Source organism: Chiloscyllium plagiosum, chromosome 25 (genome assembly GCF_004010195.1).
Source record: "Chiloscyllium plagiosum isolate BGI_BamShark_2017 chromosome 25, ASM401019v2, whole genome shotgun sequence".
Taxonomy (NCBI): domain Eukaryota; kingdom Metazoa; phylum Chordata; class Chondrichthyes; order Orectolobiformes; family Hemiscylliidae; genus Chiloscyllium; species Chiloscyllium plagiosum.
The window spans coordinates 26,357,005-26,379,808 of record NC_057734.1 but is presented as its reverse complement, the minus strand read 5'-3'; the positions used below and the strand labels follow the sequence as shown (position 1 = coordinate 26,379,808).

Here is a 22,804-nt window from a genome sequence, read left to right as displayed (position 1 = left end):
GAGCTTGTGCTGTGACCCAGATCTTGATTAGTTGAGATCAGTCAAGCCCAGAACATTATATCTTATCAAAGAAGAAATGCTGTTGTTTCTGCTTCATGTTTAAGCATGTTGAGTAGAAAAAAGGAACATAGCAGGAATGTCATCTATGGATGTCCTGTATAATGTCCTCAGAATATATGGATGCAGGCAAACCAGACTTGATCTGAATTGAATTGTGTGCAAGTTATGAATAGCATAGAAAAGTAAAATGATCTTATTAATTTCGTGCAATTTTGTCTAGAATGCATGTCCTGAAGGAGAAACATTTAGCATTCTTACATGGAAAAATGCATTGTTATGAGCATAATTCCATTTCAAATGCAGCAATGTCCCTGTTAAAACTGTATATTCCAATTCAGCGTACTAGATTCTATCATTTTAAAAATTAGGCCATTACTTTTTCTCGTTTTTTTTGTGTTTAAATTTGAGGTCACTAAAATGCTTCATCAGTTATTTGGGTCACTGTTGAAAATCTATGTAAATCCTTTGAGAGCTCGAAGTATTTTCCATTCCTAATTTTTTCTAAAATCACTTTTTAAAATATGACCTCTTTCAGTCCAACTAAACTTAAATGCATAAAAAAACTTAGACTATGTCTGTTATTAGTATTGCTTGATTAAAATGGCAAATTCTACCTTATATCTAGTGGGAAAATAACATGGTAGCCCTCAAATTATTTCAGGAATAAAAATCAGGAAGCCATTAAATTTGCAGATGTTGTTAGCAGAAACCTGATCGTCTCTAATTTTCCAAATGTCAAGTGAACCTGTGCTGTAAATGTTGTAAATGGATAGCTATTTCAATAAACATTAACTTGTGTTTCTGTGCTAATGCAAGCTTGTCAAACAAGTCACTGTGGCTTGCAAAGTGTCATTGTGTCTTTGCACTACTTATAAAACTTCATCTCACTCCTTTCTCTCTCCTTCTCCTAATTTTGCTGTCCTTGCTAAATCTGTCTGTCTTTGATGGTAAGACTGAAAAAAGTCTATCCACGTTACAATAAGTAGCCAAAACCAATCGAAATATATTTTTTGTACATACTTTGGCTGCAACCTTCCTTTACTGTGTCTTGCTTCTGTGTGAATTATTTCAAGCAGCTTTTTAACGAAATAAACCATTTAATGCGGAATTCTGTAACTTCCTGGATTGTAATTTGCATTTTTCCTCCATGTTTCTAACTTGTGCTTCTTGTTATCTTGCATTTTTAAAGCTTGCCCAATAACACTTCAAGGTATTTGCTTCATGACTAGACTTTTTTCTTACTTTCATAGTAAGAGGAGAATCTGGGTGATGCAAGGAACCTTTGATACAAATTTAAAAAAACAAAAAGCACTACTAAATTTGTTTTAGAGAAATGTTAATACTTTGTTTCACTAACTTGAATACTTGTTGGATTCCTATTAGTTGTAGATAATGCTGGTATTTTCAGGATCTAGTCTTTAAATTTCAAATTTCCAACCAGATATTTGAGAGCTTTAGGTTCAGAATGCATTGTTAGATACACCGGTCGAAGAGTGTGGTGCTGGAAAAGCGCAGCTGGTCAGGCAGCATCCAAGGAGCAGGAGAATCGACATTTCAAACATAAGATTTTCATCAGAGCTGTTAGATACACCAGTCTAATTTTCTAATTTGATCATCAGATTTACAAAGCCATTATGATGGCCACCTATTTAAGTTAATATAGTGTATAATTGTTAGGAATACTTAATATTTGAGGATTTTTCTAAAATATATTTCACTGTGCGAGATCATTGTTCCCTACGATAGGATGCACGTGCATCCTGATGAAATTCTGCAGAATATTGAGTGTAGGAGTTGGAACGTCATGTTGAAGTTATGCAGGAGGTTGGTGAGGCCACTTTTGGAATACAGTGCACAATTCTGGCTGCCCTGCTATAGGAAGGATATTATCAAATTGAGGAGGGTTCAGAAAAGATTTACCAGGAAGTTGGTGGGACTTGGAGGGTTTAAGTTATAGAGAGCGGCTGGATAGGCTGGGACTCTTTTCACTGGGGAGTATGAAATTGAGCGGTGACCTTATCGATGTTTATAAAATCATGAGGTCAATAGCCACTCCACTCACTCTGACTCAGTTCGATGACGCCTTTGTTGAGCATCACATCCACTTCATTCTGGACCTGTGCGGCTTTGAGAGCATTAAACCTTTCGGAGTGCTGTTCTCACTTCTTGAACTTTTTGTTATTCCACAAGTTCTTATCTCTGGAAGTGAGTTTTTAAACTCCTCCAACAGAATAATCTATCTTAGAGCTTTACATGTCTTACCTATTTTTAAGGCCTGCACCCATCTATCAAAATTGCTATGATTAATTCTTTCAATCTCAACATAAGTCTGACCTGGTTGCTTATGCTTCTCATACCAATTAATAGGCACTCAAAATAGCCTTTCTGATATCTGCATAGTTTCCTGATCTTTCATCTAACAGCGCCGCAAACACCTCACTAGTAGTACCTAACAGTCTGAACTAGCAATATCCACAAGTTCTCTGACCACTCCATTGGCCTAGCCAATTTTTCAAATGAAATAACGAAGGCTTCGACATCCTTCTCATCAAAATGTGGCAATGTTTTAACATATTTGTATATATCAGTACTTTCTCCCTTCATCTTCATCATATTTATCTCAAGAGGATTGGAATATAAAAGCAGCGATGTGCTACTGAGACTTTATAAAGTTCTGGTTAGGCCCCATTTGGAGTACTGTATTCAGTTTTGGGCCCCACACCTCGGGAGGGACATACTGGCACTGGAACGTGTCCAGCGGAGATTCACACGGATGATCCCTGGAATGACAGGTCTAACATACGAGGAACGGCTGAGGATCCTGGGATTGTATTCGTTGGAGTTTAGAAGGTTAAGGGGAGATTTAATAGAAATTTACAAGATAATAAATGGCTTGGAAAGGGTGGACGCTAAGGAATTGTTTCCATTAGGCGAGGTGACTAGGACCCGTGGGCACAGCCTTAGAATTAGAGGGGGTCAATTCAGAACAGAAATGCGGAGACATTTCTTCAGCCAGAGAGTGGTGGGCCTATGGAATTCATTGCCGCGGAGTGCAGTGGAGACCGGGACGCTAAGTGTCTTCAAGGCAGAGCTTGATAAATTTTTGATGTCACAAGGAATTGAGGGCTACGGGGAGAATGGGGGTAGGTGGAGTTGAAATGCCCATCAGCCATGACTAAATGGCGGAGTGGACTTGATGGGCCGAATGGCCTTACTTCCACTCCTCTGTCTTATGGTCTTATGTTATAGAGTCATAGAAATGTACAGCACAGAAACAAACTCTTTGGTCCAATTCGTCATGCCGACCAGATATCCCAACCCAATCTGACCCCACCTGCCAGCACCCAGCCCTTATCCCTCCAGACCCTTTCTATTCATATACCTATCCAGATGGCTTTTAAATGTTGCAATTGCACCAGGCTCCACTACTTCTTCTGGCAGCTCATTTTGTACGCGTACCACCCTGTGCGTGAAAAAGTTGCCCCTTAGGTCGCTTTTATATCTTACGCTCTCACCCTAAACCTATGCCGTCTAGTTCTGACCCCCCCCACCCCCAGGGAAAAGAGTTTGTCTATTTATCCTATCCATGCTCCCCATGATTTTAAAAACATCTGTAAGGTCACCCCTCAGCTTCCAACGCTCCAGGGAAAACAGCCCGAGCCTATTCAACGTCTTCCTATAGCTCAAATCCTCCAATTCTGGCAATCCTTGTAAATCTTTTCTGAACCCTTTCAAGTTTCACAACATCTTTGCGATAGGAAGGAGACCAGAATTGCACGCAGTATTCTAACAGTGGCCTAACCTATGTCCTGTACAGCTGCAATATGACCTCCCAACTCAATACTCTGACCAATAAAGGAAAGCATACCAAATGCCACCTTCACTATCCTATCTACCTGCGACTCCACTTTCAAGGGGCTATGAACCTGCACTCCAAGGTCTCTTTTTGTTCAGCAACACTCTCCAAGACCTTACCATTAAGTGTATAAGTCCTGCTAAGATTTGTTTTCCCAAAATTCAGCACCTCGCATTTATCTAAATTAAACTCCATCTGCCACTCCTAAACCCATTGGCCCATCTGATTAAGATCCTGTTGTAATCTGAAGTAATCTTCACTGTCCACTACACCTCCAATTTTGGTGTAATCTGCAAACTTACTCACTATACCTCTTATGCTCAGATCCAGATCATTTATATAAATGATAAAAAGTAGTGGATCCAGCACCGATCCTTGTGGCACTCCCAAATCCCGGCACCAAACTGTAACAACATGGATTTCTAACTCCTCTGATAATGAAGCCAAACACCCATAATCTGTTAAAATGAGTGACAGAACTCCTAAATTCCACTATTTAAAGAAAATAACAATTTATTTTCCTAACTCCTAATAGTAAACATTAAACAAAAGCTATTCACTACTTACTATTTGACTCCAACTCTATAAAAATATGCTATTCCAATAACACACTTATGAACATTACATTAACTTAATCTCAAGACCACGCAGTCTGTCTTCTCCACTGTCTTCAATCTTCTGTCTGATCTCCCTGGGTCATCTTTTCTTTTCTTTTTACTGCGAGTATGGTTTGTATGAAAAAGGTACCTTTTGATAGAGAGTGGTTTCTAATTTCTTTAAGAACAAGATGTTCGATCGGCAGTTAGCTCTCTGGCTCTACGGCAGTTGCTCGCTGTTTGATGGCAGTTGCTCTCCCTCTAATTTTCAAAATACCGGGTTATATATGCTCCTTGAATATTAGATTCTTATAATTTGATTGGTTTCCAGGTGTCATAACAATAAAATTCAAATTCCATTGGCTTCTGGTATCCTGGGCATAATTTCAACTAATTGTTTAAATTCAAATTGTTGTCAAAACAACAACCAAAACACCAGGTATCCATTTTACAGCCAATTGTTACATTTGGAACAGCCTGACTTTAGTTGGCAGCTGTGGCTGTACTTTAAATTCAGAAAAGCATTTTCTATCTTAAAGTGACCATACATGCTTTCAACTTTGTAACTGTAGGAAAATATGTTGAGAAAGGCGTAAGGAGGTTGCAGAGGAAATATAGGTGGGTTGAGGAAGTGGGTAAAAATATGGCAGATAGTGCAAGATGTATGTGGCATGGTGAGTTCAGTGGTTAGTATTACTGCCTCACATTTCCAGGGACCTGGATTTGATTCCAACCTTGGGTGACTGTGGAGTTCGCACATTTTCCTCATGTCAGTTTGGGTTTCCTCCCACAGTCCAAAAATTGAATTGCCCATGCTAAATTGCCTTTTAGTGGCCAGTATGGTGCAAGCTAGGTGCATCAGTGAAGGTAAATGTGGATTTACAGGGATAGGTTGATGGGATGGGGATATGGGTGGGATGCTGTTTGGAGGTTCAGTGCAGATTTAATCGGCCAAATGGCCTCTTTCCACACTAGGGATTCTATATGAAAAAATGTGAAATGGCTTATTTTAGTGGGAAGAATTTTTAAAAAAGCATTATTTAGATAGATACGGAGTTCAGAATTCCAAGGTATTGCAGGAAAACATTTGAAACTTAAGTCATATATGAATTCTGAAACATATTTGCCATAATGAAATGAGTGATCTTTGAAGTGTTTTGGAAACAGTTTTCTTCACCTTGACACACAATATTGCAAACATTGGGGCAGGCCAAATTTAATGTTTCAGTTGCTAATTTTGTTCTGTTTATCTGATATTTTAAACACTTTTTTGCACTGGGCAATAAGTACAAATAGCTGTCAGAAGGCCAGGGTAACTCATAATGAATATTGAGTTCTATTGCTTTAAAACCCAGATTCTCCACTTAGTTTTCTCATTCCTGTTTATGACTGATAGCATGGAAATCAATTTAGCAATTTATATTGCCTTCTCCGCTCAAAGAATTGGTTTCATTTCGTTCAGCATGCTATTTGTGTCTTAATGAACCTGCTCTTTGCCTGCTGGATGTGAACGCTTCCTCATCTGTACTGAAATGTGTGTCATTGTAATTATAGTCTGTTTGAAAGTTCAGGCCAGTACCAATTTCAGAGAGGAATCATGCAGATCTCAGCAGGAATCACAACAGATATATATTTGCATGGCACTAGTAATGGTAGTAAAGCTATGCATGTAACTGTTGCTTGGCATCATGTGCCTTTTATGGATGTAAATTCTAAGTGAATTTTGTGTTTTTTTTCTGTTAAATTATTTTAACAGTAAAATATACAATGTTGTTAAACTGTACTAGTAACATGGATACAGTCATTGGTATGCAAAACAATGCATGTTCAGATGACCGAAAGTGCAATTTGGTGTCAGTGTGGCCCAATCTACTTTGGAATAGTTTTTGTGTCTTACTGCAGTCCTAAAATGTCACAATGTTGACACAAGAATCAGTGAAAATGTAAGTATCAGATTTCCTATTTCTCAAAAGAAGTACAAAAAGTATTTTAAAGAGTATTTAATGCATATTGAATTTTGATAGTAGCTCAAATTTGGTTAATTTTGGACAGCTCTATGCTGCTGTATACCAGTGAATGTGAAACTAAAATTTATTCTTTTTGAAGCATCTGTGATTTGATAGCTTTCTGAGAGATTTCATTTGTCTGCAGAGAATCTTTATTAAAGAAAGAGTTTGATGAAGACAAAAAGTCCTTGCAGAAATCCATCACTACTACTAGTGCCTTGATCACAGATAGAGACAAAGAACTCGAGAAACTCAGGAATGAGGTAAGTTATTTGTCTAAGCAGATAACAAAAATTTGGAAATACAAATAGTACTGTGAAAAATATTTGAAATTCATTGAACGTCTTTTGCCTTGCAATTAATGATGAAGGTGATCATTGAGTGACATCACTCATGGATTAAACAGGATTGGTAGTGCTGGTGTTTGGAGGGTGGGAAGGGATTGCCTGGGTTGATGGTGGGAAGCTAAATTAATTTTACTAATTTACTGTAACTGAGTAAGAGTAGTGTTATCTTTACCAATGATAAATGTGGTAAAGCTTATTCAGCCTCGCATGAGTTTCAGGTTTTGTGCAGGTGAGTAGAACCCATTCACTAACTTTGCACTGTAAATCTATTCCGCACCTCAGTTGGTTCAAAAGGAAACTTCAGTGGATTTTGGATAGATATGGTGGACTTGTTTAGAGAATAAAGTCCCTTTTATTTTAAAAGAATTACTCTTTTTATTTCTATACCTGTATTTAAAGGACACTGTTGAAAACAGACACTGAAACCCTGCATTTTCTGATTTGTAACATTGAAGGGAGCACACTAAAATAAGTAGGATCACCTTGTTTACAATAAGACAGCCCTAGAAGTAAGCTTTATTACAATATGTGGCTTGTAAGAGCTTCTCATCCTCACCACATGAGGGAGCTGGTTTCAAGTTGGTGATGATGCATCAACAGTTGCAGTTTAGGTCACTAATTTTATCTCTTTGCAAAAGGGATTATGTTTCTATAGTGCCTTTCATAACATGATGGACTAAGTAGTTAAAGCTTGAATGAATCTGCCAACAATGTATGCTTCCATCAATGAATACTTTATAACTAATTTTTGTGACTCACTAACCCAGTTGAAAATTGGTATGTACTGATATTGTCCCAGTTCAAAATCTGAGAAAGCTTTTTACTGTTTAATGAAGGAGTCAATACAAAAGACAGCCATGAAATGTTTGTTCAGTACGAATATTTAAGAGTAAGGTGTTATCAATCTAATAAATTCAAGGTGAAGTCAGTCTAATTAATTCTGAGTCACTCCTACTTCATTAAAGGCATTCCATGTACATTAGAAAAAAGTGAGGACTGCAGATGCTGGAGATCAGAGTCACATGTGTGGTGCTTTTCCTCAAGAATGAGGGCTTATGTAATGAGGGCATTTCTGATGAAGGGCTTACACCCAAAACTTCGATTCTCCTGCTCCTCAGATGCTGCCTGATCTGCTGTGCTTTTCCAGCACCCCACACTCTTCCATGTGCATTCTACTTTCTTGTAATGTAAAATATTTTCTAAAGCTTAAAATAAATAACTTGTCAGCTTGTAAAACGCATGCAATTTCTACCACCATCAGTGATGGTTAACTTTGTTTGGTGTATAGATCACAGTGCTACGAAATGAAAATGCCATGGCAAAACAATTGCAGTCAGTAGTCCAATCATTGGAATCTGATAAATCAAAACTTGAACAAAAGGTGCAGAATTTGGAGAAGAAAATCAATGATAACAAGAGGCAGCTTGACAATGTTACATCCTCTTCAGGTAAATAGAAGAACAAACTTTTGAATTAGTACAGCAAATTAATATATTTACTATTAATCAGTACTACTTTGTATGATTGTCAGCTTACAGACTGCTTTAGTGTTCCACTTTTCACTGTAAGATTAAGGTACTTATTTTCATAGAGAAATTCTTTATGAAATAATCAGTTCTAATTATTGTCTATGAATTGTGTACCAGTTGATATTTACCCAGATTTTTGCTATTACTGTTACAGAACCATTGATCAAAATGGCCTGGAGTGGTTTTCATTCCCTGGTGTGGCTTTAAAGTTTGTAAAACAAAAAAAAAAATCATTTGAGTGATATGAGAGATGCAAAACCCCTCTCAATCCATTTGGTCATGTGATTTGTAGGTATATATACACACACAACACACACACACACCCCTTTTGTACCATGATGGTAAGCTGGCAGTGCTGTGATTTTAACTGCAAATAGGCTTCCAATAGACAGCATTAGTTTATATCCCCTCATGATATGAGATGCTGACAATTTCGACCACAGAAAGTGACAATTGGTCTCTAGAAAATCCTCAGTTAGGCAAGTATGGGAATAGAACTTCTGGAGTGATTTGGGGTGGGAGCAGTGGAGACTGTGTGGCCAGGCCGACCTACATTTTTCTTCTGGGGCTGAGAGGAACATTTTCATCTTGGACACCCCCCTCCTAAAAAAAACTAGAGAATCCATAGAGCCTCCAACTATATAATCATTTTCAGTCTGATCCTAAACTTGGTTAGAAAGCTGTGGCAGTTTTCTCTCACAGGCTATTGAAAAATATCGTCAGTGTAAAGACCGTGTCTTTTTGTGTTTATGCTTTATAAAATTGTAGACTGAAATGAGAAAGAAATGTTGCAAAACCATTGTTTTGCAAGCATTGCTGCGTGATTTGAAAAGCAAATAACCTGACATTCATGGCAAGCATCATTTAAATGCATAGCAAACCAATTTATCTTCCCTTCAGTTGTTGATGTAAGCTGTGACTTTTGAATTGATAAGTCAGTGACATTTTATTAAGGAACCAGCTCTGCTGCTCTAAATTAGTGGGAGCATATGGATAAGGAAAATTGAGAGGAAGCCTGATCGGCAGGAATCAACACACAGACTTCTGAAAGTTTTTGCATGTTCTTTTTCCCACCATCCATATTTCTTTTCTATCCAGGTTTAAATATAAAAGGGGATTAGTTTTAATGTATAAGGTTATATGGTGATGTTATATAACTATTAACCTGTAGCTAGAGTTTAACTTATAATGAATAGTAATTCTTGTGAAGTCCAAAAATTTGGGCCTTGCTTTCTATGAACTTGGGCCCGAAAAGCAGGTACCTTGGGGAATATTTTAAAGTCTTTGACTTTTGTGACAACTCTGGGGGTACAAGAGCTTGATTTCCAGCTCACTGCCCTGTGAGGTGTTATGTCAGGGCCTGATTATGTCATTAGCATGTACAAATTGAGGGCCTGCCAGCTTTGGATCAGCAATTTACCTGCTGTTCAGACCACCCATTAATACCCAAAATGGAAGGTGAGGAACACAAGGCATTTTAACTGCATACTGTTCATTCGTTGGATTTGTTTAAATTTCTCATCACATATTGTAAAATATATTGAATGACAAAAGGGTTCAAGTTGCCAAAGATCATGGCTTTCCTCACTTTAGTTGTACCTATGTCAGATGAGATGTAGGCAAATGCTTTATATGAAAACTGGTGGAAGTTGAGCTCTCATGACACTCTATTTCTCAGAAGCGTGAAGAAAAGAAAAAAATCACTTAGAATGCACCTTGTTTTGACTTCCAGCCCTTTCCAAAGTATTTTAGCACCCATCTAGAACTCGTGTACTCACTTAGACTGTTGAAAAATACAGTAGAAAATCTGCACCCCACAAATTTCAACAAACAATAATGAGTTTTGTTCTAATGATCGTCAGTGCAATGAGATTGTCCCTGCCCTCCTTTAAATATTTTGAGAGGATCATTTGCATTCACTTGAGAGGACAGACAAGATTTAACATCTGATCTGAAAGACAGCACCCTGACCATGCGGCACTACCTTTGTATATCACCAAAGTGCATCTAACTGTGAGTTCAAAGCATTAAAGGAGAGGTGATTCCACAGCCTTCTGACCTTGTATGTCGAAGTGGTGTGACTGAGCTACCACTGACTCCCCATCCCCAATTTCCCCCCAAACTTCTATGGTCATCAGGTCCCAGAGCTCCTGGTTCAGAGGCAGGGATACAAGATACAACACCACAAGCCCTCTCCTCCGTGGCTGATGCCCAATGGAATAAAAAAAAGAGTAACCATAAAATTCCTCAAGCATATAAAGTAGTATGAAAACTAGCAAAGATTGCACGGACCTGACTGGCTGTAGGATTGTACTGTAACCTCCTTTCGGTTCAGTCAATCAATAAAAGTATGAAGTAATACCTAGTATCTGGTGATGAGATACAAATCATGATAATTGACTCCAAAATCTCAGCTAATGTTTTAGAAAAGAAATGTTGGCACAATTTCGTAAAAGTACGAAGAATGTATTCTTGTAATGTTCTTCTGAGCTTGTAAACTCTTTGTACTTTAATGCATAGTTAGGGTTTAAGCTATGTTGTTATTTATTTCAAGGTGAACCAGTCATTGAAAAACAAAGTGAAGGAAATGATTCAGCTGAGAGCCAGGTAAACTTGTCATTTTATCATTTGCTCAACATTGGATTGATATTGTCAAAATGAAGAAAGATACTCAAATGTACAAGAGACAGATGTGTATTGAAGCACTGGTGATAAACTGTAACCAAACATCATGGAAAATTTGTAATGAACAAGCTGAATTAAGTACAACAAATAGAGGATGGGTTATAATTTGTACTTATTATTTCTCTACAAGATTTTTAAATCAGCTCAACTGCATGCAATATTTGACAGAGAGCCAAATGTAGTCTTTAAGCTTCAGACTCAAAAGTCTTATTTTGTATATACATGAAAAGGTTAAGAAATTCTCCAAAGGCTACTTTCTGTTTTAAGTGCGTCCATATCTGAGAAGAGTTTACTGTAGTAATGGCTACTCATATTTTTCATCCAAGGAGTGGGAGAAGTTGATGGTTGCTTGAGAACAGACAAAGTTCTTTTCTTAAAATAATTGAAAACAAAATGAAAACATCGAGTCATACAACATGGAAACAGACCCTTCAGTCCAACTCATCCATGCAGATCAGTTAGCCCAAATTTAATGTCCCATTTGCTTGCATTCGGTCTATATCCGTCTAAATATTTTCTATTCATGTACCCGTCCAGGTGCCTTTCTAAATGTTGGAATTGTATCTGCCTCTACCACTTCCTCTAGAAGCTCGTTCTATACATGCACCACCCTCTGTTTGAAAACGTTGCCTCCTCAGGTCCTATTTAACCTGAAACCTATAGATTTGGACTCCCTACCCTCAAGAAAAAGATCTTGGGTATTCAATTCTATGTATATTTTTATGAAATTAATTAGACCAGACATTAGACTGGCGAAAATCATCCAAGAATAAGCAATCACATATAAATTGGACCTTCAGTTCTGTAGTCCCCAATATCCTGAGTCTGAAACAATCCGTTCTGTCTCCGTCATTAAGGTTTCTTTTGACCATTAGTCTTTGGAGAAGGAGAGAGAGTTCAGCATTGCTTACACACGTGCACACGTATATATAACACATGCACTACTGGCAGATTTACCTTATAAGGAGAGACTGGACTAGCTGGGACCTTTCCTATCCTGGACTGTAGCAGGATGAGGGTGACCTTAGAATCATATAATCTCTAGAGTACGGAAGAAGGCCATTTAAGGTGAGAGGAGAAAGCTTTAAAAGGGATCTGAGGGGCAACTTTTTCACTGGGTGGTTTGTATATAGAATGAGCTGCCAGTGGAAGTGGTAGATGCAGGTATAGGTTACAACACCTAGAAGATATTTGGAAGGATCTGAGCCAAATGCAGGCAAATGGGATTAGTTTAGTTTGGGAACTTGATTGGCAAGAATGAGGTATTTATGCCCCACATGATTTTATAAACCTGTATAAGGTCAATCCTCAGCCTCCAATGCTCCAAGGAAAAAAGAACACCCAGTCTATTCAGCCTCTCCTTATAATCCAACCTTTCAGATCTGGCAACATTCTTGTAATTTTTTTCTGTACCCATTCTAGTTTAAAGTATCCTTCCTATTAGCAGGGAGACCAGAATTGTACATAGTATTCCAAAGTGATCTCACCAGTGTCTTTTGCAGCTGCAACATGACGTCCCAATTCCTGTACTCAATGCTCTGACCAATGAAAGCAGATATGCCTTCACCACTCTGTGTGCATGTGACATTACTTTCAAGGAAATATGAACGTGCACCCTCTAGGTCACCCTGTTCACGAATACTCCTCAGGGCCCTACCATTAACTTTGTAAGTCCTGCCCTGGTTTGCCTTACCAAAATGCATCACCTCACATACATCTAAATTAAACTCCTATCTGCCCTTCTGATTACGATCTCTGTACGTTCTCTCTCCATTATCCCACCAATTTGGTGCCGTTTACAAACTTACACATACCAACAGTTTTCAATGCGGCAAGTACCTTTCCCGATACTTTTTAAAAGCAATTATAACCAGGGATAGGGAATGCCATGGGATATTTTACATCCATGCAAATAGGCAACAGGGCTGGTCTCAGCTTAACATAATTTGGGAAGTGGCATCTTTAATGGTGTAGTACTGCACTGCCGTGTCAACCTCTTTCATTTTTGTGCTCAAGTTTAGGAATTGGACATGAACAATTATAAAACATTTTATTGCACAGAAAGCTAGTAGGTAACCTAACGGAATGTTAAGCCACTTTTCCAAAATCTGGATTATTCTGCTGTTTGTGATCATTACCTGGACCATAAGACCATAAGACATAGGAGTGGAAGTAAGGCCATTCGGCCCATCGAGTCCACTCCGCCATTCAATCATGGCTGATGCGCATTTCAGCTCCACTTACCAGCGTTCTCCCTGTAGCCCTTAATTCCTCTAGACAACAAGAATCTATCAATCTCGGCTTTGAAGACATTTAGCGTCCCGGCTTCCACTGCACTCCGTGGCAATGAATTCCACAGGCCCACCACTCTCTGGCTGAAGAAATGCCTCTGCATTTCTGTTCTGAAATGACCCCCTCTAATTCTAAGGCTGTGTCCACGGGTCCTAGTCTCCTCGTTTAACTGAAACAATTTCCTAGCATCCACCTTTTCCAAGCCTTGTATTATTTTGTACGTCTCTATTAAGTCTCCCCTTAATCTTCTAAACTCCAACGAATACAATCCCAGTATCCTCAGCCGTTCCTGTTTGGAACAGCTGTTTGGAAAATATCACCTGCAAATGAAGAGTTTATTTGAAAATATTTTTACCTTGTCAGGTTTATTAGATTGTCTTTCAATTTTTTTGTGAAAAAAATGCTAAAAAGCAATAAATTGCAATACTGTGTATGCTTATTCTGCTTATTTCCTATTTTTGCAAAAGCTTTTAGTTAAGTAATGTACTAACTCGTTTCTTCATTTCTTCCCCTCTTGACACTGCGGATGCTTCTCTCCAAACAGCAAATGGTTTGTTTTTGCTTGCCTTTCTTTTCTTATCTGTTTGTTCTACATTTGTATCAGTAAAAAAAAACCTAAGATCACCCTGTTACCTGAATCTTATCAACAGTAATTATTGTCAGGCTGGAGTTAATGTTGAAAGAAGGGGGAAAAGAATCAAATATTGAATATGTATATCTGATGATGTTTGTCCATTACTGGTATGAGCTCAAAATTGAAATATTTTTATTAGTTAAAAGTGCCCATAATATAGTAAAAATATTACATTTCGCACTTATTTCCTATTTGTTATATTTTCGTGAATGCACTTTCCCTTGATGCTGAATTAAGGCAAAATATCAAATAATGACAGAGTGAATCAGAAACAAGAAAGTTTGAAAACAGCCAAAAGAAAATTACTCCTAACCTATGAAAGCTAATCCCAAATAACCAATTGAGAGAAACCACCAATACAAATGATAGGGAAATGTGACAAGTCAATCACTCAATATTGAAAAATTGCAGAATATAAACAAACATCATTAATAATTCTACTAAGTAAATTGTCTTTTAATGCCTCCATTTTTGGGGGGTGGGAGAAATGGAGCCTTTCTCAAAGTCCTATATTAAATATGAATTAATCTACATTTTGCTGAGGGATTTTGAGTTGCATTCTCCAGGACAATCTGCAAGAATGTTACATTAAGGGGAAAACCAAAATTGATATTTTTCTATTCATCCATTACAGTTTTTGACTCTATACAAGTCAGCAAAACAGTTGTGTCCTGTGAATTTAGTGAGTCAAAAAGAGTGTGAAATCTCTCTTATTGTGGCTTGACTTACAAAGACCAAACATGCTCAGAATACATTGTGTGAGTGTCCAGAATATTCTCAATTAGCCTGGGCCTTTTTCTTTCCGAAAACTAATATTTGTATTCAATTTTCATTGAGATCAGTGTGCACTCCCTTTTAAGGATTTCAAAAGTAATGATGTGCTAAAGATAACTGATTATATTTTAATCATTTTGAATCCTAGATTGATTTCCTGAACTCTGTGATAGTGGATTTACAAAGGAAGAATGAAGAACTGAAGGCGAAGCTAGCACAAATTGCTGAAGCGTCCCTTAATGGCAATGATGCTACTGATGAAAACAATTTTGGCAGGTAAATTGAAATAATAAACGTAGTGAATTTTCTGAATGCAACATGAAATTCATAGTCTGCACTGAAAAATCTGAGAATTCTTCACGTCCTGAACCCTTGATATTTGTCACTGAGAGATTCAAGAGATGGGAAATTAGGGTGCAGGTGTGCAACTCTCAAACTATCCAATACCTGTCATGCTTTAAAGAAGTTGCTTGCTTCCCAAAAGTTCAATTTGTAGATTTAATTGTACTGTTGTGAGAGGTACTGTACAGAGGAATAAGTAGACCCCCTTCAGGATTTTGCTACCTCACCCATTACCATAAGATAGGGGGTGACTCCATCTTAGAATAAAATCATTACTGAACTAATCAGCTTAAACTCCATTTTCCTGCTTTATCCCCATGAACTTTGATCGCCCTCTGCAGTAAAGAATTCCACTGGTGTGCTGTCTTCTGAAAGGGAAAAGTCTTATCTTGTTCTACATGGGTGACCACTTACTCTGTCGTTATGCCCTCTGGTCTTAGACTCAACCACATGGGGAAACAATTTCTGCCGACCCCTAGTATCCCCTCCTGTTGAACAGATAGTTGTCAGTTTGTATGTAACACAAGAAAGTTGAGAGAGAAAGATATAATAAGTGTCAAGTCTTCTAAAACACAAGACTATCAGAGCCTTTCACACTTTCTTCAACCATTTAGTGTTGTGACCTTCAGGAAAGGACATAAAATGTAGCTTTCAGACTAAACACTAATGATATGCCATGCAATCTGCTTTTACAGCTTAAATGAGACACAAACAAAGAAAAAACCACCACCTCGTCTCTTCTGTGATATCTGCGATTGCTTTGACCTCCATGATACAGAGGATTGTCCCACACAAGCACAGATGCCTGAATTTCCACAACATACTACTTATCACGGCAATAGAAATGAAGAGCGGCCCTATTGTGACATCTGTGAAGTTTTTGGGCACTGGACAAACAACTGTAATGATGATGAAACCTTCTAATGCAATACCAGAGTACAGACATGGTCTGCATTTTTTGTGTAATTTTCTGCAGTTTTTTATGCTCTTTTCTGCTTAACCATTTTTCTCTTGTCATTACTGCACGTTCATATATATACATTTATTACAGTTTCAGTATCAACTAACTTGAAAAATTAACTTATACAGAACAATTATTGCATTTGGTTTAAAATTCAATGTATTAAAATCTTGTAGCATTTTAAACTATCTGCTTCTGAATGTCAGACTTTAGTCTATGTATAAAGAGAGTGTGGAAATTATATTATTTTACATATTATATGTAAAATATATGTGGGAAATTAGGCTTATAAACATGTACATACCTTGATTTATTTTGTCCCAACAGTAACTTACTCAGAAATCAGCATACGGATATGTTGAATATTTTTCTTTATTTCTAAGTTTGGGTTTTGAAATTAATGTATAGTATTACAATTGTTGCAGGGAGAAAGCATATGTAAAGACAGTGTTAATCAAACAGTGTGTCAAGTTTAATAAATTATTATCTTTGTTTTGGTTGCCTTCACTGATCTGTACATGATGTGGCGTGTTTAATTCATCTTGTCATTTTAATTCTGAAATGTTTTAGATTGTCTGATTATTGTTTCCTTCACCATTTTTAAGAACTTTATATTCCTGTAGCCAAACCAGTATCAGGATAAGCTATTCTGTAGTAATTGACTTCTAAGTGCTGTTCTGATGTTTGTTCTGGACAAGTCAGATCCCAGAATGAATTCTGACTTGATACTTCATTTTTAAAAAAATGTGACAGTCTTTCACTGAAACGTAAGCACACCAGACTGCAGATTTGGCTTTAGTAATAAATGTTTGTTGCCCAAAAGAAAAATGAAATAGAGCAGACAAAGTTAGCTGCATATAGTAACTTTCAAAAGAAGTCCTATCTACTTCTCAAAACCATTAATCAAAGTCCAGAGAAGTGTTCCTTCCCTAGCAAATCTGTAGATGTATTTAACTGCTTCAGGTCGGTTCTGGTCGGATTAACTGCACAACATTTCTGCTTTGATACACCCCTTAGCTGAGATCTTAGATTTTCTCAGCTTTTGAATAAGCAATGCAAACTTCTAACCAAACATCCCTGGTCACAAACCAAAACACTTACACAGAATTAACTTATTCCCTTAACTGTTATGAACAAACTTCTTTTTCTGGGAGAAACTATTCTTGCATCTGACTTTGGTCAGGTCTTTTTTGAACTGAATTCAAGAACTTTGTTTTTAAGAAAAAGAACACATGCCCATCCTTGACTATAATAAACTAATGGCTTAAATGTTTTCTCTCCTGCCTTTTTAAACACATTTGCATAGACTAGCTTAAATCATTATTTTGAAAACCTGATCTCATTAATATTAAATCAATTCTCAAAAAAATTAAACCATTATGCTAAAATCCAAATTCTAAAAATGTGATCATATGTATAAAACTCACATCTTCCATCACAATGCACATTCCCATTCCCATCTCCTCTAATGACAAGTAAAATTGTTTAATATCCAAAGCAATTGTTTCAGCTAATATTTCTAAACAACTAAAGTAACAATTACATGAAAGATGCTATAGAAATATAACATCTCTGCTTCAAAAGAGTGTTATAACTCTATCACACTGAGTGACATTAGGCAGATGAATCAAGGAAGCTTTGTAAGTTTGTGGCTGACATCAAAATTGATGATGTGGTGGACAGTGAAGATTATCTAAGAGTACAAAGGAGATCTTGATCAGTTGGGCCAATGGACCAGGTGTAGTTTAAATTTATACAAACGCAAGGTGCTGCATTTTGGTAAGGCAACCAGCCTAAATCTGACACAGTTAATGGTAGGGCCCTGGGAGGTGTTATTGAACAAAGAGACCTAGGGTTGTGCTGCATAGTTCCTTCAAAGTGGCATCACCGGTAGACAGTTTGGTAAAGAAATGTTTGGCATACTTGCCTTCATTAGTCAGAGCGGAGAAAGTGAGGTCTGCAGATGCTGGAGATCAGAGATGGAAATGTGTTGCTGGAAAAGCGCAGCAGGTCAGGCAGCATCTAGGGAACAGGAGAATCGACGTTTCGGGCATTAGCCCTTCTTCAGGAATGAGGAAAGTTGGTCCAGCAGGCTAAGATAAAAGATAGGGAGGAGGGACTTGGGGGAGGGGCGTCGGAAATGTGATAGGTGGAAAGCGGTCAAGGTGAGGGTGATAGGTCAGACTGGGGTGGGGGCGGAGAGGTCGGGAAGAAGATTGCAGGTTAGGAAGGCGGTGCTGAATTTGATGGATAGTGAATTAGTGAATGTCCTTTAGGGAAGGAAACTGTCATCGTTACCTGGTCTGCTATTTATTCCAGACCCACAGCAATATGGTTGACTCTTAACTGGCCTCTGGGTGACAATTAGGGATGGGCAATAAATGTTGGCCTCGTATGTGACACCTTCATCCTGTAAATCAATTTTTTAAAACGTACGAGGCCATAATTAGGTGCAAATATGATTATGAGCTATAGGGGGGGGTTACACAGATGAATGGGCAAGACGGTGGACAGATTGAGAGGAAAATAAATCATTTCTTTGAGATTTATTATGAATCAACAGAGTGTGGACACTGCTGGGTTCTGCCATTAATATCCCTGTATATGTTGTATCTCATAGGCAAGTCAGTTCTCAGAGTTCGGTTATTGGGGCATGCAGGGAGTGATGAACATTCGAGATACCATGAAGATTGATATCTTCAAATTAGTTAAATTCATGGAAATCTCCTTGATCTGCCCTATTGCTTCACCTCTTCTAGCAACTCCGTTCTTGATCATGCTCATCACCATTATGGAGAAAACTCTGGAGGCAAGGAAGACACTTCTAAGTGGGAGCTTCATTGTCAACCAGAAAAACAATGACTCCTTGGAACACTTACTGATCGAGTTGAGTGAGGAGCTTCCATATTTAACCCTATCTCAAGTGTTGAGGACACAAACATAGAAGTTATAATATGGAAACAGGTCATTTTGTTGATTTTTTTTTATCATGCAGGCAAGTAAATAATCTGGTCATAATGTCTTGTTCCCATCATTCATTTTTATTTTGTATCCAGCTATACATCTAATCTTGACTATGGGCATTTCACCAGATATTAAGTAAATTCCTACTCTCAATGCTTTGTGACTAAATTTATTTTGTTCTTCTAAGTCTCTTACACTTATCCTTATACCTATGGACCCTAATTTTAGAAAAATCATTCACTCTAAGTAGTCTGCATTTATTCTACAACACCCCAGGTTGAAGTCAGTGAGAGGGAGAATGCCTATGATCCAAACAATTGACATGCAGCAGTTAAATGATGAAAGCAGCATTCTTTCAACCAAAACTCTATCTCTATCTCTAAGTTCTGCTTAGCAAGCTGCAATGAATGGGACTATGTTGTGTCCTATGGGTAAGTCAGCCACTCACCAAGGCTGAGGAACCTAAATTGAGTTGAGGGTCTTTTGTAGGGGACTGTCAACCTATCCTGGGTGAGGGAGTGAGGATGGATGTAGAAAGTCAAGATTCAGGTGGATGAAATTAGGAGATATCCTTGGTGAGGTTGTCCGATGGGCCCACTGAACCTGCACATGTGGTCTTCCCTTGGCTAGAGTCATTTGGCTTCCTGCATACGTGAATTTACCCTTCTGAAGGTAAAATACTAGATGCAAGGAAAATGTGAGGGCTGCAGATGCTGGAGGTCAAAGTCTAAAAGTGTGGCACTGGAAAAGCACAGCAGATCAGGTAGCAACCGAAGGGCAGGAGAATCGATGTTTTGGGCTTAAGCCCTTCATCAGCAATGTCCAAAATGTCGATTCTCCTGCTCCTCGGATGGTGCCTGACCTGCTGTGCCTTTCCAGTGTGACACTTTTCAAACCAACATACTAATGCAACAGGATAAAGCCCTGGAGTGGCATTCAAACCTGCCAATGGGGTTATGTAAACACCAATCTACAGTGAATTCTTTAAAGTGTCAATAACCTTCCTACAGTGTGGAACTTTATGGAACACTACTACCTACATAAATGTAGGTTTCAACAGGATGGAGTAACCCATGTGATCCTATTTTCATTTGTAAGTACCACATTTTTAGTTACTTTAGTTTTGCACTTTTAAAAAGTACTATTCTAAACTACAAAGACTGTGTGAAGCAATGGCTGTGGTTTTAAAAGTTATGTTTACTGGAGCACACTGAATTGTTTACAATATTGTTTTCCCCTCTTCCCCTGAAATGGAGAAAGCAGGCACCACAGAGTGGATGGGTTCTGAACCAGGGCAACAACTGCTTGACAATGTTTTGATTGGCTGGTAATGAGGTGACCATGGCTTATGTGGGGACAGAGCAGCAGAAAATCCTCTGGCCTGCAAAGAGATGTGAAAAAAATCTCTCTCTCTCGTTCTGGAAGCACTAGAAAATCTTCAGTAACAGTTTGCTGCCTCCCTATGCAAATCTTCTGTTGAAGGTGGAATAAAACACCATTAAAAAGTGAAAGAATAGATATACAGCCAGCAAATGGAAAATGGCATCCGTGTGAAAACAAGTGTTTTATCAGCAAAAATGTAAAAGGATTTGGAAGAAACAACTCAACTTCTGTGATCTAGACATCTGCTATTGAACTGTGTTTCCCTGACATTTTTCTTTTCCCAGCCTTAAAATCCATGTCTACTGTCTTTATATGTATGTTTGTTTGTGAAAGGGATGGCGAATGTAAAAGGGCTAGAGTTTACACTAAAATGTTATAAGTTAGCAATTCATCATTTCTAATTGCCATTGTTTAAAGCCTATTTGTTAATAATAAAGATTTCTTTTGTTAGTTTCATAAACGAAGTGAGGCTTTCTTTTAACCTTTGTTCATCAGTTGAGTAATTTAGGGACTTTGAATTGTTTAAATGAATTTTTTCATATTTGTAATGAGTCCAGGAATAGTGGGACTTGATTTCCAGCAGGAAGAATCCAATCCCTCTCATCCAAGAGCATTACGTGGAAGCTAGGTTATCTCATAATAATTTTAGACACTGATGCAGAGGAAGTCACTGTGCAACTAAGTGAGATTGATTTTTTTTCTGTTTCAATTGAAGATTTGAGTACAAATTTTGAGTGCTATTATACCATGAAGCCGCTGAATATGACACAATGTTGGTATTCAAGCAGGAGGCAGGAAGAATGCAGCAAGCCAGGCAGCATCAGAAGGTGGAGAAGTCAATGTTTTGGGTGTAACCTTTCTTCAGAACTGGGGTGGGTGTAAGGGGAACACCAGATAAATCAGAAGGGCTAATTGATGAGGTAGTAATAGGTGAACACAGGTAGAGAGTATAATCCAGTTGGTAGCTGGAAGGAAGGGGGAGGGGCTGAAAAGGGAGGTTATTTGAAATTGGACAACTCAATGTTGAGTCAACTTTGGTTTTTGTGCTAAAGATAGATTAGATTCCCTACAGTGAGGAAACAGGCCCTTCAGCCCAACAAGTCCACACCGACCCTCCGAAGAGTAACCCACCCAGACCCATTTCCCTACTCCCTACTAATGCACCTATCACTCTGGGCAATTTAGCATAGCCAATTTACCTAACCTGCACATCTTTGAACTGTGGGAGGAAACTGGAGCACCAGGAGGAAATCCATGCAGACATGGGGAGAATGTGCAAACTCCACACAGTCACCCGAGGCTGGAATCGACCTGGATCCTTGGCGCTGCGAGGTAGCCGTTCTAACCACTGAGCTACTGTGCCGCCCCAAAGACGTATACCAAAACTTTCAGACAAATCATTCCATTATGGCTATGTCATTGGAATTTATCCAGAAATGTTGTCTAGGCATGCCCTTTGTACAAACAAAGGTCAAATCTGACTAGCTACTACTTTATCCATTTACTTTTAATCAAAAGTGATGGACAGTGTCTTCAGTGGTGTCATCAGGTAATGCCAACCCACTAATAGCCTTCTCATCAACACTCAGTTTTGGTTTCCAATACCAATAGATTGAAGGCATTTTATATTCTGCCTTTCATGGACTCAAGATACTTTAAGATGCTTGATAGACAAAACAGTATTTTTGAAGCACAGTCACAGTTGTACCATAGGAGATGTAGCTGTCGATCTGTGAACAGAAAAATCAAAAAGAACAAAAGCTAACGAGCAGGCGACCTGTTGATATGGGTGAGTTATATTCTTCCTTTTCTTCAAATAATATGTTGAAAGCTTCTACATCCACTTGAGAAGGCAGTTAGTGCCCTTTGTTTAACGTATCTGGATGCCACATACAATTTTGCAGTACGAATTCAATAATGCACTGAAATTACCAGTCCTTAAAACTTTGTGTTTTAAGTTTCTGGAGTGGAACCTGAACCCACAGAATGCTAACCCAGTTATAAGAATCCCACCACTGAATCACAAACATCCAAGATAGAAGCTTACAGCTTTTAGGAACATGCACACCCGTTTCTAATATTACTGTAAGGAGCTGGCCTTAGATTAATGATTTCATTTGTTTGTGTGGACTTGTTTGGCCCAACAAGTCCACACCGACCCTCCTGAGAGTAATCCACCCAGACCCATTCTCCTACATTTACCCCCGACTAACACACTATGGGCAATTTAGCATGGCCTGCACATCTTTGGATTGTGGGAGGAAACCAGAGCACTCAGAAGAAATCCACGCAGACACAGGGTGATTGTGCAAACTCCACACACAGTCGCCCGAGGCTGGAGTCAAACCCGGGTTCCCGGTGCTGTGAGGCAGCAA

The 22,804-nt window shown here is 38.3% G+C and overlaps 1 protein-coding gene across 1 annotated transcript in view; it reads left to right on the top strand.

Moving 5' to 3' along the window:
* Positions 1-16,589, top strand: part of clip1a (CAP-GLY domain containing linker protein 1a) — a 155,616-nt gene extending 139,027 nt beyond the window's left edge. Inside the window, exons 23-29 of the mRNA XM_043715268.1 lie at positions 1,250-1,270; positions 6,664-6,781; positions 8,154-8,313; positions 10,949-11,001; positions 13,916-13,921; positions 14,928-15,055; positions 15,817-16,589. Coding sequence (XP_043571203.1) covers positions 1,250-1,270; positions 6,664-6,781; positions 8,154-8,313; positions 10,949-11,001; positions 13,916-13,921; positions 14,928-15,055; positions 15,817-16,045 — 715 coding nt within the window. The 3' untranslated portion in view covers positions 16,046-16,589. The remainder of the gene's footprint in view (positions 1-1,249; positions 1,271-6,663; positions 6,782-8,153; positions 8,314-10,948; positions 11,002-13,915; positions 13,922-14,927; positions 15,056-15,816) is intronic.
* The last annotated feature ends 6,215 nt before the right edge of the window (positions 16,590-22,804 follow it).